Source organism: Vidua macroura, chromosome 3 (genome assembly GCF_024509145.1).
Source record: "Vidua macroura isolate BioBank_ID:100142 chromosome 3, ASM2450914v1, whole genome shotgun sequence".
Lineage (NCBI taxonomy): Eukaryota > Metazoa > Chordata > Aves > Passeriformes > Viduidae > Vidua > Vidua macroura.
In genome coordinates, this window is record NC_071573.1 from 63177303 (window position 1) to 63194424 (window position 17122).

General features: G+C 40.1%; 1 protein-coding gene across 2 annotated transcripts in view; it reads right to left on the bottom strand.

Annotated features, from left to right (window-relative positions):
* Window positions 1-17122, bottom strand: part of RNF217 (ring finger protein 217) — a 58595-nt gene that overhangs the window by 22437 nt on the left and 19036 nt on the right. For both annotated transcript variants that reach the window (XM_053973707.1, XM_053973708.1), the window contains exon 2: window positions 3412-3645. In XM_053973707.1, coding sequence (XP_053829682.1) covers window positions 3412-3645 — 234 coding nt within the window. The remainder of the gene's footprint in view (window positions 1-3411; window positions 3646-17122) is intronic.

Genomic DNA, 17122 nt, shown 5'->3' on the forward strand with positions numbered 1-17122 from the left:
TATTTGAATAACCTGAAGGTACAAAGAGCTTAGTGGGATTTTATAGTGCTTGATGGAACAGTAGTTATATAACAGAATGGCCAAATTAATTATGCAATTAACTGATTACATGAATTACAGTCTCTAGCTGGAGACACTGTCACTTTATTTGAAAATAACTATGGGCTCCAGCCAAAACATATTCCTTCCCCTCATCATCAACCCATCCCCTCTCTTGAAAAAGCTGAAAATAAGCAACAACAAACCAAACAAATTTGTACCCCATTAGGGCTGATCTTTGATCCAGCTCCCAGTGTGACACCAAAACATCAACATAAACAAAAGCAGGCTGGCAGGAATGAGCTGCTGAGAGAAGGAGGGAGAGCACAGCAAAATCACCACATCAGCAGCAGCTGAGGCTCAAGGTAGACTGAAGCCATGTATAGCCATGAAGACATCTGTAACTTAAAGTTAAAATCTGATCCAAAAGTGGGGAGCTAACAGATCAAAGCATCTCTGCTGGTACAAATTCCTGCTAGCTCTAGAACAACTTTCAGAAACTCTTTAGTAATTATAACAACTGCATTGAAAAAACATTTACATTTGCAAACCCAAGCTCAAGTCCTCCTTTTATGTAGCATGTATCTCTTGACAATAGCGAACAAGAAAATTTCATTATGAATCTCACAGAGAAGAGTATTGCCTTTCCATGGCAAGTAACAGGCCAAAAAACTAACTTTAAAAGGCAAAAGCCAGAGCTTCTTCACAAAACAGGTCTTCTTACTCACTCTTGTGAAACCTTTACCTGTTCCATGCACAGGAACTCAACCAGCAATTTTTCAATTTTTGCCCATTTCCACTGCTCTTTTATATAACAGCTCTGAGCAAAGGTTTGTTAGGGTCTTGTCTGCAACCACATTACACTCTCAATTCAGGATATATGAGAGGGGGCAAGGAAATTTTCAGAGTTAATGCTGGATCCATTTGTGATAAAAATATTTTATATAGAAAATTAAATAGTTCTTGCTGTTCTGTGTGGCCCTAAGTGGCACTAATGGTAGAAGAAAGGTTTGGATAAGCAAATTCTCCTTTTCTTCCCCTCCTTCTTCCTCAACATACATGTTAACTTTCTAGGCTTAGTACACCAAGACTTCAATCTCAGCCAATTGAACTGCTGGACCTAGATCAGCTTAGCTGACACAAATCAGGCATAATAAGAAAAACTAATTTATAACTTTGCTGCCTCTTTAAATTTCCATGTTACTTAAAATTTTAAATACTGTATAAAATTCTAGAAATGGCATTAGCATTTTTAAAGCATCAGTTCAAATAAACTTCAATTTTAGAGTGCTTTCCCCTTGTAGTGTATAGAAGAGTGAGTGTACTGGCTGTGCTGTGATCCTACCAATAGGCTTGTGCATACGTGTTCCCCACATGACTCAGTTTTCCTGAAGCCAACACTTGCAGTGCTGGTGCAGAATTCATCTGGTGCAACTGCTGTTTGTATTACTGGCATATGAAAAGGGCAGCCTCAAAAGCCTCCAGTCGGATGTCTCCTATGCTAAACACAAAAGAAAATGCATCTTCGCCTCCAAACAGCCTAAAATACAAGACACAGTGTGTACATGAAATCACATGAGAACATAAGAAAACAGGTAATATTGGTCCACATTGGTCCATGTGTATGTAAATTACCCACATATACTCCATGTCATATACAGATGTTGCATCCCGGACTTTGGGTTTAGGTCGGGGTTCTGCAGGATGCACATACAGTCATCGTTTTAAACCTTCTCCCTGCAACAAAATTTCTCCTTGTGCTAATTCTTAAATCACTAAAACTGTACCTACATTAGAAAATAATTGAGGTTCAAGGAGTATGCTGAAGCCCTGTGGACCACAATCATCCATAGTGCTTGCCACCATTTTCCCAATTATATTTCTGACTAGCATCAACTAGACATTCTTTCACACAACAAGGGGGCTCCGCTCAAAGGATACATTTTGCTCTCTGTTGCCAGGAGATTTAAGCTCTGCAGATCACAGGTACACACACTGAACCACCACATGACCAGTGAACTGCTCCTTGCTTGCACTATGCATCACACAGTCTCCCATTCTTTCCCATTGTGGTTTGTAGGGCAGTTGGGAACATTTTAACTGCAGCATTTTAACTCATAAAAGAGCACTGGCTGTGCCCTGAGGAATGTTCTCAGACCTGGCAGACCTGTGATACAACAGCTGCACCACCAATGACCCACACTTGTGGGACACTAACAGCCTCTGACACCTTAAGACAGGAGGCTGCCAAAGCATCACAAGCTCTGATCTACCCTGGGTTACATCTGATGTGTGTTGATGATGAAGCAGATGGGTGAAGGAGAATAGCTCTGGGCAGAAGGAATTTTACTTGCAGTTTAAAATTTTTTTTCACCTCAATGTAAGATGACAAAAATTTGAAAACACTGAGTCCAACAGACTGTGGCATGTAATTCATGCCCTACACAGATATGCACAAATAGCTCATAACTTAGAATTAGCTTTACCAACCTTTCAACTCCAATGAATACACAGCCTTCCACCTTTTAATCTTCATACTGGGCTGAATCTTACGCTGTGTAATTAGGGTTATCTAAACAGTCATCTAAACTCCTACTGAGAAGAACTGGTTTGTCCAGGAAAGGCCAGCTCAGTCATGAAATTAACCACAACAAATCTAATAACCGGATGGAAAACTATCACAGGACATGGTGCTGCAGACCACTGCTGTCTTCTGGAATTTAGATGGACTTCCAGCAGCTCAAAGCTTATTCCAAATCCTTGCTTCTTATCTTTGACTGAAATCACAGTATAAGCAACTCTTCTATGAAAAGAAATGCTGCAGAAATGGCTTCCCCCTAACCCCTCTATTTCTCCAAATTCTGCATCATGAATGATGAGACTACAGTAATGTATAACCTCTGGTAAGGGAGTGGAGAAATCAGAATCAACAAGCAGGACAGACAACAGCTCTACTACAAAGGAAGAAGCTAACATCATAGATGCCCAGAATTCACTCACCCAGAGTTTCAGGGAAAACTTAAAAGTTGTGTGTCTAAAATTAGCGGTTATAGTGGTAACTCCCCATTCCCAGCCTCTTCTCACTGTGACCATATTGTTTACATGCCAGAAAGAAAACACTCCTTAAATTAAAATGTATGTCAGGACAAAATTATGCCACCTACCAAAAAAAAATACAGCAGCTGAAGAGTTCAGCTACTTGAACTGTTGTAAGTCATTTAAGTACTTAATCAGTGATGTACTACAGGTTCATATTCCTAACTACAGCTTGCACACAGCTCCAGTGAAACAAAAAAGTTCATTTAATGCTCACCAAATGCTGTCCTACTTTTGCAGTGCCATCTAACCCACAGCCCCGGCAAGCATGCTCACTTTGTATTTGTTCTCCAATTTGGCAGGGGTAGGAATGTGGCCTCTCCTCCGGAAGGTTGTAAAGTGCTTGCACTGAGGGCATGGCTTGGTGCTGGAGTCAATGCGGCTGAGTTCCAGGAAGTATTTATACTTGATGATGTCGTCATGGGGCAGGTTATAGAGGACAGTTGTTTCATCCAGGTGTTCGCTGCACTCTGTGATGGGGCATTTTATATCCGCTTGTCCCAGCTGCACCTACATATGAAAAAAAAAAAGAGCTGTATGACCTTTTGCCTGGGAAAGTTAAGCAAGCATTGGTGAATTTTGTGAGGAAAATTAACTTCAAGTACTGTAACAATTCAGAGACCACCCAGCATACCGTCTTCAAATTATTTAATTTGTGTTTGGTGGAGTTACACCAAGCACACTGCAATTTTTCCAGAGAGCATTTTCAAATCCAAACAGAAAAGCTAATTATCCTGACAAGTGCAATTATTAAACATATTCTGTCAGTGTATGTACCATGGCTACATACACCACAAAACCAAACACAAATCCTAACTAACAACGTCCACCCCATACTTTGGGTGTAATGGTTAGTACACCACAGTCAAGGCTCACAAAAGCTGTGAGAAAGCAGACAAGAGAAACATTTGCATACTGTTTCACTGCAAAACGACCTGAGAATCACAACACAGAGAAATTAAAAGTCAATTTAGGATCAGCAGCTCTGACTCCAGAACCCTGAGCTGGTTCCTGTTCAGTACTCTCAGTGCCTCTGCAGTCTGCTTTCAAGAAGCTCCTTACATACCATACTGCACATGCAGAAAGTTTTAGCTGAGCTTGGGGCTGATCAAGCCAATACATTTCCCCAGAACTCATGAGTTTAAAGTTTTAAAAAACACCCATCCCAAAAACAACATTAAAAAACCTTAATAAAAACCAGACAAACAAACAAGCTTGAGGTTAACAGGGCAGAAACTGTTGCTGATCCAGTGAGTCCTGATGGTCCCAAGCTGATCCATATGTTCAGATATCCACAACATGTTTCTAGAGCTCCTCCATCCAAGAACTGCACTGGACCCAGATCTGCACCCTTCACGCTTGGCAGACTTTAACTGCTTGGATTCCATGCCAAAACAGCAGATCCTACTTGGTCTGGGAGCACCACAGTTGCATTTGCTTGGCAGTGAGCCCAAGTTAATAAATGCTGCTGGGTCTTGAGAGTCTGCAATGACCCAGCTAGAGCATGTTTGCATCTGCCGCAAGTGATCTTGAATGAGTGAGTTTTGACTGCACAAGTGCAGCTGACCACCAACTCAACTCCTTCCTTATTGAGTACCTCCATGAAGAGACAAAAGGTGCAACCAGCATCTCTTTCCAGGAATTACTATTTGAAGGTTGGCAAGTTTGATTTCCCCACACTGCTTATTCTTTAACATTCCTCAATTAGAGAAACCTGTCGAACAATACACTAAATAAGACAGAAACACCTCATTTGGATGCAGATCTTGTTACTGCACAGTGGTACCAGAAGACACAAGGACTCTAATGAAGTATTTAAGCTAAAAAAGGAGGGCAAAACCCTAAAAAGTAACACAACAGAACCCTGTCATTGTTGCTTCAGCAATTGAGCCACATGAACTCTACTGAATGATAATTCAGTCAGGAACCAGAGGATTAGAAGAGTCATAACATGGTATCAAACCTAAGGTTTACACTGATTTAAAAAAAAAGAAATCCTACTGCACCACCTCTGTTCTCTCAGCAACACAGCTAAAACTCAGGAGAGCAAAGAGATTAGATACATGTTAGAGATAGAAATGCAGGGATACATGTTAGAGATAGAAATGCAGGATGGTGGCAGCAAGTCTCAGCCCAGAGCAAGGTGAAGAACACCTCAGCAAGCCTCAGTGCCCTGAGCAGCCTTGGCTCATGGCACAGGCAGGTCACGATGGAGGCAAATCTGTCTGCAGTACGGAGGAGAGGCAGCTCTCCAGTAATACACCCATTCTTAGGAGGGAAATTCCCCATGTTTCATTTCCAGCTCTAAAAGGTGAGCAGAGCTCTGCCACATGCAAACAATACCAGGCTCAGTTTGGCTTTTACACAGACGAGTACAAGAGCAGTATGTATTCAAAGATATTAAAAAAAAAAAAAAAAACCTGAAAATCCCCCAAACCTCACATACTACAGGCTGGGGAATGCCCGCATTTTATACCTGTAGGACACTGATTCACCTGCAGCACGATGTAAAACTGAAACCAAGCATACAGACCACTGGCCTGTTCTCAGAAGAATCACCCAGTGCATCAAGGAGCTGTACTTAAAAAGCAGACGACAATCAGTACAGCATTACAGAACACAAGCATGCTGAACTAAAGAGAACAATTTGCTACAGAAACACAAAAAGCTATTGCATTAGGATTAGCATCAGCTTTTGTTTAGACAAGTATAGGTATACTTTAGAATCGAAGAGTCAAATTAATCCTACCTATGTCTACTACATCATCAAAAATAAAAAATAATCATTAGGGAGGTATTAGAAGAGCCTACTTTTTGCCAGGAGTAAACTAAGCTACAGTGGAGTAGCACTGCATAATGAGAAGATGCATTGTATCTGATAGTACTAAGGCATTGCTTATATATTAAATGCTAGTTAGAACAAACCTGCATTTACAAAACCAAGGAATACAAAGCTCAACATTTTCTGTACTTCATGCCCACACAGAATATGATTAATATATGTGGTAAGAGTCAGGTGTGGTTTCAGTGTTTATTTTGAAAATATGTTTTACACCCACTTGAAATAAGTAATTTTTAACCTCTGTAATAGTTTCAGCTTTTCACGTTTGGCAAAGACTGAGCCTTTTCCTGTGTTTTGAACGGGACTGAAGTGAACAGAGTTGGCTTGCTTATTAGTAGTAATTTCAAAGGAGCCTTGTCCTACCAAAACAGTCCATCTTTGTGCACTAACATCAGCAATTGATGGAAGTATAGCTTTAGAGGTAGCCTGTCAGGCTACCTGCTGCCATGGACTCAGGACGTGCTACAGAATGAGAAAGGAAAAACAAAAACAAAAAAATCTCTTATGACACTGGTATAAATAACTAGTTTTATTATTTTCCTTCATTTTCTTCTTGTTTTGCAGAGCCTTATCCCTTCAATATCAGCTTCTCACAATGTCAACCCCCCAAGTTTTAAGAAAACCACTGTGTATTAAGAACTTTAGAACCCTCAGTATACAGAACAGCATGGTGTACTTTCACAGCATGAGGAAGGACTCATATGTCTAAGAGCAGCTGAGCTGCAGCAGTGTTAAATGTCAGGCAGCATCTAGCTCTTATACTCAGTTGTGCTTCACTTCTGTAAAGCATCTCAGGAGGGGATACTCTGCTTACAGTTCAGAAGGAGAAAGCAGGCTCCAGCTCCTTTCATCCTACAGAAAGGTAACATTTAAATTATCAGGAGAACAGTATGTACCTCCTCCTGCCAATTCCTGACATTTTATTTTAAAAGTGTTTTTATTGGCAGGTGGTAGGGAGGAGAAGGGGCTGGGGAAACAGAGATGGGACACACACATGGGCTCTACACTGATTTACTTACTGCCCAATAAAGCAACGATACCACCAACAGGAAACAGAAACAGATGGCATGACACTTTAAGTGAAAAAAAGAAAATTTCCACAACCTGAGCTTTCTTTTAAAGGAAATCTTTGTTTCACATTTTGCACAGAAAGAAAAGTTCAAACTAAACCAGAAAGCACTGATTTATATCTGTCATTTGGCCTGCCCCAGGCTGGATGTAATGCGACATTTGCAGGCTGTACTTGCGCTGCTGTATTGCAGCTATATTCCTTAAATAAGGGGTCATTCTATTTAAAAACATATATCTACAAACAAGTATTTTCTAACTGAAACTTCACTCTTAGTTCAGAGATGCACATGCTTAATTGCTCTTACTTCTTAAAGCTAAAAGTGAACGTGGCCATGCCAAAACCACACTTCTGTAGAGAAATTTAATTTCTGCCAGTGCGCCACATTGTTCCCTGTAAATTACCAAGAAAGTTATGCATTAAAAAAAATATTCTGGAAATGTGCAAATGCAAGGGAAGGGACAGTCTAGTCTAGAGGACTTTCATACTCTAGGTAAAGAAACAGCTTGATTAAAATTCCTTTTATTTATAAGCAAAATCCTATTCCTTTCTAGTTCACTGGAAACATTTCTTTCATTTTCATTGCTAAGTTACAAAGCAGTGAAGAATTACTTTTCTGGTACATTTGGAAAGTGTGTCATTATCAATTTATTTTCTTTAAAAAAACAGTAGTAGTTTGTGGAAAATACTTGAAGGAATCACCACGATTCAGAACTCCACAGTGGCAGGTGCTAACCAAATGAAATCCAAGTAGACATGATTAAAGAAGTGTAAACCAAAGACAGTTCAAACTTTTACTATACATTTTGCACCTGCCTTTAAGGCATTTCAGTGTTTTTAGTACTAACTTCATCAGTCTGGCTCCCTGATTTGTGCCAGTGATATCCTGGCATTCTCTATCAAAATTCTTTTATTAAAAAAAAAAAAACAAACTGTGAAATACATTCTCTTTTTCAGTTCATTCATCCTCCCTCCTTGCTCTCAAACGGTACAGATCCCCAGTGGTGCTGCACGACAAGCAAGAATAAACAGCTAGAACTTAAGAGTAATTAGATCAGCAGCTACTTAGGTTGCATCACTACCAAATAGAAAAACATCCTGTTTTGTGTCACCTCCTCCACAGAACATTTTCACACAACTTCTTGCCTGTTGTTCATTACTTCACAAACTATACTCCATAGGGTGTTTCACATTTACTCCCTCTTTAATTAATTTCTCAACAGACTTGCAATAAATTACTTCCTGAACGCCTGTCTCATTTAGTTGCTCCACCATCTTCTCTGACAACCATCTGTAACACCACTCAAGAGACATCACTCCTCTCCTCAGGAGGGAAAGGCTTCACTAGCGTTTATCAGGGCATGTATCACTGACCTCAAAAGGATCCAGAAGGCATTCAAAATAATGTATTTGATCTGTCATTAAGATCATCTAAAGGCTATTTACTATTAATAAAAGTTGAACCAGAGTCTTTTCTATTGTGTCACCAGCTCAGGTTCACGAGGATGCTCCCCGTCACGCATCCTCTTTGTTCTCCTTTCACAAATACAACACTTGCGGATGCAGCCATGACAATGACACGGTGATTCCTGCTCCACGTAACATCCAGAGAGAGAGTCAATAAGGCACAAACACGGCAGGCTTAAGCAGACACCACATCTTCTAGTTTTCACAATAATTTGTTCTCAATGAGTTCTGCATTACTTACTACACTGTCAACACTAAAAAAGACACAAAAAGAAGCAAAGTCTCAGGGCCTTTGAAGTACTTGGTAGTCCCTCATCCTTCAGGTGAAAGGCACTCAAAAGCGAGAAGCTGGGAGAGAATCTAAGTGTACATAACTGCATCCACCACCAGCACATCAAAGGTTTGACCTTTCTGCTCCAAAAGCAAGTCTTCTGAATGCTTTAAAAAGTGTATTTAAGCACAGCATCAACTTTAATTCTCAAAGGTTATCCAGTTTTTACAACTGGCCAGAGGCCAAGATTCCAGTTCCATTCATAACTCTGAGGACCACTGTCAGGAGCACACTTACACACATCCATGTCCCCAGGAGCACTGTGGAATGGTGCAACTACACACCAGCGAGGGTCACAGCCAGCACCACCTGTGTGGGAAGAGACCAGAGTGGCTTTAGCCCCAGAAACAACCCAAAACTTTAACTGTCCTAGGCTGCCTGGAGCAAAACCCCACACCATTTTGTTTACTACCTGTTCAAACTTCTTTTTCACTCCACAGTCACATCTACAACTCTCCTAAAAAAACTCTGAGGATAAACTAGAAAGATATTCTTCAGAATGGACCTAAACTACACTAAACCCATTTCTTAAATGCCTCTTAATTTGCTTTCTCATTTGATGACACAGTGACACATAGTTCTACTCCTTTTTTCTTCCACAGAACTAGATGTTACCTGCTCACATGGATCTGATATCAACAGAAACATTCAGGTTCTACTTGTCCTCACCACACAGGAACAGGATTTACAGAAAATTACTTATAGAAAAACAAACTAATACTGAAATTCTCCTTTGCAAGAAGTGAACAATTATCAACATGGAGAACTCTCCCTTTTTGTCTTTTCATCTCATGTCACTTCACTGAGTGAATTAAAAAAAGAAACAATTTTATCTCAGCAATGCATTTAGAAAAACTGCACTGCATTAAATCATGCCTCTGCCTGCTACTACTCATCAATCCTAATGCACATCACCAGCAAGCATGGAGGTTATCTGCTTTCTCTTCTGGTGTTCTGAAATCCACAATGAGCTGAAACCCGAGCAGAGGTAAAGCTTAGTCCCATGCCTGGACAAAACCAGGGCTGGTACACCTGGAATGGCTGCCCATTGAGCTGGGTCACTCTCGGGCAAAGAGGCATGCCAGAGTTAGACCGACTGACTAGCAGAATGCTTCATCTTGCACTCTCCAGGGCTCCCAGAGGTTGTGAAAGTTAGCTTTCACCTCTCCTCCCCACACGTGTGTGAGAGCAGAGGGAGGGGGAAATCCCAGTGGAGGAAATTAACCTGGGAACAATAATGGCAGAAACTGCAAACCTTGGAGGAATCTAACCCAAACCCACAGCCCTCTCAGCATTCATTAAGGGAAGAAGGAAAAGCTTTCTGATTTTGCCCAGGTGTGCATATTACCAGTATAAGTATGCTTATGCTAATTTTTCTATTCCTTAGAACATATATTCACTTTTAATAAAAGATCCAAAGATGCTCTTGAAAGAAGAGTTTTGAGGACAGCAGAACAAGCCAGATACCTGCCCTTTCTCAGCTGCGAAAGAGGCAGTTGCTTCTGCCTAGGAAAAACCTCATATTAAACAAAAAACCCCATATTAAACTAAGCAGGTGCAGGAAGGGATTTCAGAAAAGAAGCAAGGGCCAGGAGACTATTTATGTACCATGATAAATTTAAATAACCTGGGCATCTCAGGAGTGAGCCCTGCTTGGAGGATCTCAGTAGCATTAGGAAATAGAAGAAGCAAAGAAGCAACACTTTTGTTGTAATGGTAATGGTTTGTCAGGCTTTCAGCATGGTATAAAAACATCACAGTCAAATAACACAGAACCAGAACAAGCCAAGTCTCACAGCTGATTTTTGTAAAATAAGATAAAAAGCTACCAGTTACCTCTTTAATTAACAGTCTTAAATTCAGAGGGGGACAGCCTGTTCTCCTACAGCCAGCGTAAGACTTGTAGAAACTGTCATCTGTTTGAATTTGCTACCAGCCAAACTTAACCCAGGTATATTCTGCTCATCTGAGTTCTCTGTTAAGGCATAAACTGCAAGAGCCCATGCTTATACAATGGGAAAGTGAGGAGGGAACAGGTTGAACACAATGGGATAGAGACACCATAGCAGCCACTGACCACTCGCCTTCCCCCTGCCACTGGGCAGCAACCCTAACTTTCAGCATGCCTGAGCTCCCAAAAGCATAGAAGTCATGATGTGCTCACTGTAATTCATTTAAATATTCACCCCAGAAAATAAATTAGAAAGAAAACAAAATAACCTAACTCCCCAAAAATCAAATCCAATTTTCCCAATTAAGGAGATTAAACCTAAGTATGCTCAGTTACTTCAGCAGGTAATTTTTATGTCTATGACACTCTCCCACAGGAACAATGCTTTAAAAAGTACATAGCTGTTTCCTTGTCTTGCTTACAACAGAAAATCATCTACAGTCAAACTCCAACCTCCACCAGGTTCAAGCTGGATTAACCCAGGTTAAAATCTATTCCAATGGAATAATACGGTTAACTATTAACAATAATTAGTATCACAATCAAAACCTCTCCTGTGCCTTTCTTAAAGATGGACAGAAAGTTAATATCTGCTAGATTACCAGCAGGTTGGAGCACCTCTCTGATAAAGGCAGGATGAGGAAGTTGTTCAGCCTGCAGAAAAAAGGTTCCAGGGAGACCCTAGGGGAGCCTTACAGTTCCTAAAAAGGGCCTATAAGAGAGCTGGAGATTTCCTACAACTGCACGGAATTACAGGACAAAGGGTAACTGGCCTTAAAACAGAAAGAAGGTAGGTTTAGATCAGATGCTAGGAGGAAATCCTTTACTGAGAGGGTGGGGAGATACTGGCATAGCTTGCCCAGAGAACTTGTCAATGCTCCATCCCAGGGAGTCCTGAAGGCCAAGTTGGACCAGATCCTGGGCAAACTGGTCTCGTGAGTGGTATCCTTGCCCACAGCAGAGGGGTTGGAACTGGATGATCCTTAATGTCCCTCTCAATCCAAACCATTCTATGACAAGCTGTTACAGAACAGTGAAAAAACATGATCCCAAGCTTCACTTGGAATCACCACTTTGGTCTTCAGCTGGAGACAAGAAAAATCCATAAACTGTGAAAATGTATCCTACAGTTATTTATATTGACAAAGACAAGACCAAAAGTTCATTCTTCTACTATTCTGCTATGTAGTAGTCAGGTTCCCCACCAGACATGAAACCTGGAACAGGCTCCTGAGCTCCCATTTGCCAAGCAGTCTTTTATTTATTTCAAATAAAATAGGGCAAATCACTGTATATTTGCACAACCTATTCACTAACCTGTATTACTGAACCTCTAATACAGATAAGCCCAACTGATATCATCAGCAATAATCAATCAAGCCTTGGTTTCTCCAACAACAGCTGTTATGCTTTATTGTTGTACCTACAGAAACACTTCATGATGCTTGATATTCTTCCAACAGAAAGTGGTACTTAGCATAAAATAAGAAAACCTCTCATAATCAAGCAAAGGAGGTAAGAGAAGTACATTCTTGCTTATCTCACTATTACATCCCAAAAGACGACTACAAAACCTGACAGTTGGCATGGATGTGGGTGAATACTTAAAAACAGCAAGAACTTTTAACACAAATGTCTCAACTATTCTCTTCACCAACCTGATTGTCTACATTCCCCAGTCCATAGAAAAGAGGACACACATTTTATAGCTGCTCCTAAACTGTCCTGCTTTCCTTCAGAATGATACCTACAACTAGTTTCCATGCTTTTGCTAGTTTTAAGATGATGAGTTTTCTTGTGCATGTATTAATAATCAGTATTTTCATGCTTGACTATCAGACATGAAGCCAAATCGTGTCCTCTTTACATGATGAATTTAATAAAGAAACAGCAGAGTTGCATAGGTACAAGCAAAAGCAGAAGAAAGCCTGAAAAATATTTTTCAACTGGCAGGTCATTGTCAGGGGAAATAGTAGGCATTTCTCAGATTCAAGGTATAATGTATGACAAGGTAAAATGTAATAATAAAATACCAGCGCTTGTCTTCCCCTACAAACCAGGTAACCTGAATAAACTTCTTTATATGATCAAGTTGTCACAAAAGAGCTATGTTTTGATTTATTAGTAATTATTTTGGTCTGCCTTTTCAAAAAGTAGCCCATCTCATTGTACCAGTACCAAACACAGCTGGTTTTGATGAAAAGCTATGTTAATAAAAGATACCATGAAGTGACAGAAATTGGTAACTTCTACATGGCTTCAGTGATGCATGTGCATGCTGACCCATTTTCAGGAATAAGTCTAGGAAAGGCTAATGCAGAACAAACTTTCAAGCTTCTCCCCACATGCCATCACTTGGACAAACTGTAGATACTATGCTATAACTCTAGTGTCACACTACTTCATCAAGTTGTTTCTCACAGTGCATTTTAAGTTGAAACCACATTTCAATTCACATTTAGTGCAATGACGGATACAGCCACCACAGGGAGCAAACACACAAGATAAACAAGTGCAAACAGTACAGCCTTCTCCAGGGAGCTGAGGCAAAAGTTTCAACAGTGATTCTGATCCATACTTGGAGAAGCAGAACTGAAGTCAAGTGACACCCCAGCTAGGAGCAAATTACCCATCACCAAGGAGTTAAACTGTTACCTAAGATACTTCAGCAGAAACCTATGGCACAGAAGAAAAAATCATCTTATGAAAGTTGAAAGTACAATTTTGTCCCATAATTGATCTAATCCTGTACAGTGCTGCACTCATCTGGTGCACAGTAATTTTTAAACAGCTTATTAAACAGCCAAGCTGTCAGAATTAATTCTCCTGATGATGAAACTCTGCATGTAATTCTGGGGTTGTTACAGTATCAGGTCAGTCTACCCAAGAATCTGACAGAACAGGGTCCCCACAGAAGTTGGAACTTCAGCATCATTAAAGGACAGTTTGTGTATTGATTGCTGCAGACCTTTTTTGTCAAAAAGCAGCTAGAATCTTTAGATCATAAAGCCATTAGAAACAGCAAAACAAGGGGAGAAGCAGAAAATACAGGTTTTGTATACTAGGAAAATCAAACTGTGTTTAGAACAATATATTACACTTACCACTTTCTCCTAAAGCAGAGAAAACATGAAGCAAGTTCATTTAAATTCCTAAAGGCAGTATTATCAGCTGACAAGGCTATTAACATACTCATTTTTTCACCAGGTTTACAACAGGAGGAGAAACTACAACTTCCTATTTTTTTACAAATTCTCTTTAGAAAGAAAAACAAACCCACTACTAGTTATCTCAGCTGCTGTTTACAAATGTAAATCTATGTTTAACAGAAAAGGAAAACATAACATGACCTTTACTACAAACCTTTCACTATTTCAAAATTTTGATATGCATTTGACAAGGATGTTGCAAGGTAGTGTTGTGCTCCGACAGCCTGCTTTTGTGATGAGGCAAAAATGAACAAAGGTAGAGTAAGTCAAGTGCCCTGGGAGACTCAGGGCTACAATCTCAGTGTTAACAGTGAGAAGGAGATTTGATTTGTTCAAAAGTACCATTGTGATCAGATAAGGCTGTGGAAATACTTGCATGCAGGGGAAAAAAACTAACAAAAACACCACAAGATAAAAAGAAATTTCCTTTCCCTGCCTTAAGTTTTTAATCACTTTGAGAGTAGCAGCAGTCCCAGACAGTGAATGAATATGGAAAGGTGGATAACTGTTGTTACCACTGAGTTCAGATCCCTGTAATCATACTTTTTGGCTGGTTAGAAAGAATGACCTGGAATAGAAAGGTAAAAGAGGACTCCTACCCACACAGACTTCTCTTTCTGGATGGTATGCCAGGTTTACCTTGTATCACCAGTTTAACCCAATGGCTCCAGTTAAGTGATCAAACACCTACATGGACCTGAAAGGTTTGGGGTGCAGGTCCAGACAGACCTCTCCCATACCATCTCTTCCAGTATCCCTCCCCTGGTCTCAGACTCCTTCAGCCACTCCATCAGGTCTCAGTCAGCCAAGACTGATATTATCTCAGACTCCACCATGACTAATGGATAAAAATTTATGGAAGAAGTCAATGTAGCTTTCCTTTCTTCCTCTCTCTTTTAGAGAGCAATTGCAAGGCTGCAAGGAGAGAAGTTTCAGTTAGCTAACACAGGAGACTGAAGTGTTTTTAAATTAAGTTTTCTAATTGATGAAGCAGCTGAATTAATTCCCTCTGTGACACATGATCACTAGTCCACAACCCAAGAGAAAAGTGGGAAGCACACAAACAGAGACTCCTGCAGAGGTAGCAGGCGACCAATTGTCTTACCTGTCATGTCAATCTACACCTTCAGATCAAGTACCAAGCACATCTTGTGCTAACTGTGTTTACTTTTAGGAAGCTACAAGCCTAAAATATGCTCAGCAGCTCCTTTCACTAAAAGAGAAAAACATAATGGCAACTACAGCACCAGGGTTGGAGGAGTGCAGTTGATCACTGCCTCCATGCGAGTCTAGCAGCATTTTCTGCACAGGTGCCAGAATTTCTGTTCTTCAGAAAGCAGCCTATATTTTGTTATAGCTAGGTGATTATTAGGTTTACGAGTGCTAAAGTATATTTTCCCATTTTGCACAAGTACTTAAAATGCTCAGCAACATGCACAAAAATCTTTCACTGAGCTTCAGGTCTCAGCTCAGCATCTGCCCTAATACCCATCCCACAGCCCTTCAGATGGTTTTCATGCTTTACACTTCTGCAGGCACAATTCCTACTCTCCTCTCAACTGTCTCCCTGAAGGATACAAGTCTTGTCTGTAAAGCTAAAGCAAGAGGAATTGTTTTGAAGTAAGTAGGTTTTTCAAGATGAAGAAATACATGACTTGTAATGAAACAACTAAAGTTAATAGGTAACCTCAGCAACTTTGGACCAAGAAGCAGAGAGGAACTCTACCAGTAATTGTCACATATGCTACAAAACATGGTGAAGTAGCTGGTCAGAAGAATAAAACAATGATTATTAAAAGATATACTGTGAACAGGACATCTCTTTAACTTGACATATACTGCAAGAAGTTTTTTACTAAATATGTTTCACTTTTCTATTCCAAGAGTAAATATGTTACCTCTGGAGACTCCAAGTTAAAAACGGTTATGGTAGGAGAAACTGCTTGCAATCAGAAGAGTACCACTACTTTTTATTTCTGTAAGTACTGCCTACCTCTTTACAAACAAAAGCAATTCAAACTTCTCTCAACATCACCCCCTGCAATACACCAAAACCCAAAAACAGAATAATCAAGGATTATTGAGTACAAAGGTTTGAAAAATGATGAACAGGTCATTAGACACCTGGATACACCACATCTGCCAGTGTTAAAAACTTTTGTGGGGCTGCAGAAACTGGTTTGTCATACTGAATTTTATAGAAGTATTTTTGCAGTACCAAAAGGTAACAGTTTTCAAAGCACCACCAGAAAGGACTGGGGACCAGGAGATGGGCAGGTGAAGTGAGGTGAAGAAGGTATCAAGTCAACTTACATGCATTTCCACTTCTGAAGCTACAGACTCCAGTAGTAATTGAATTCAATACCAGTTCAGGAAATTCTAGTTTCATTAATTATTTCCAAAGGATTTATAGTCCTAATTAGTCCTCAGTGGGAGAAAAGCCACTAAGTAGGAACTGAAGCAGCACAGGAGTAGAAGTTACAAAGCACAGTAACAGAACACAAGAGGGTCTGTACACAAGGACATCTCCAACTCCAGATTTTGCCAGACCAAAAAGAAAGGATCAACAGATTTTGTAACAAAGACACAAGCAGATAAACAGAATGATTGTTATCAAGGGGGAGAAAACTTTTAAAAATTATCTGATTTACAGTTCATTGGTATTTTCACTGAAATGGAAACACCCCACATAAAGTCAAACACTGACCTGTCTAGCCAAATAGTAGTTTTGTTTCAGATGGGATAAGAACTACTGTTTTTTTAGAAAAATAACCCAATAGTTCTTATAGATCTGCCCAGTGTGATTATTTCCTATGGTTAAGCAATCATTGACCACCATTTACCACCAAAACAAGCTTCTCTAGAGGCCTGGGTAGCTGCAGTGATTCACCTCAGAAAGGGGAAAGAAGTTGCAGCTTTGATAGCTTGTTTGGGGAGAGAAAGAAGAGAAGAACAGAAAATTCAGGAAAAAAGAAAGAAGAGGGACTCATATCAGCCTTTCCTAGGAAATCCTGCCCTTCCCATAACTTGCATCTTTTCTCTCCTGCAGTTTTCCCCTGGAAAATAACATGCTCTTGCCTGACATTCATGGGGGGGAAAAAGTCTAATCTTAATTTTC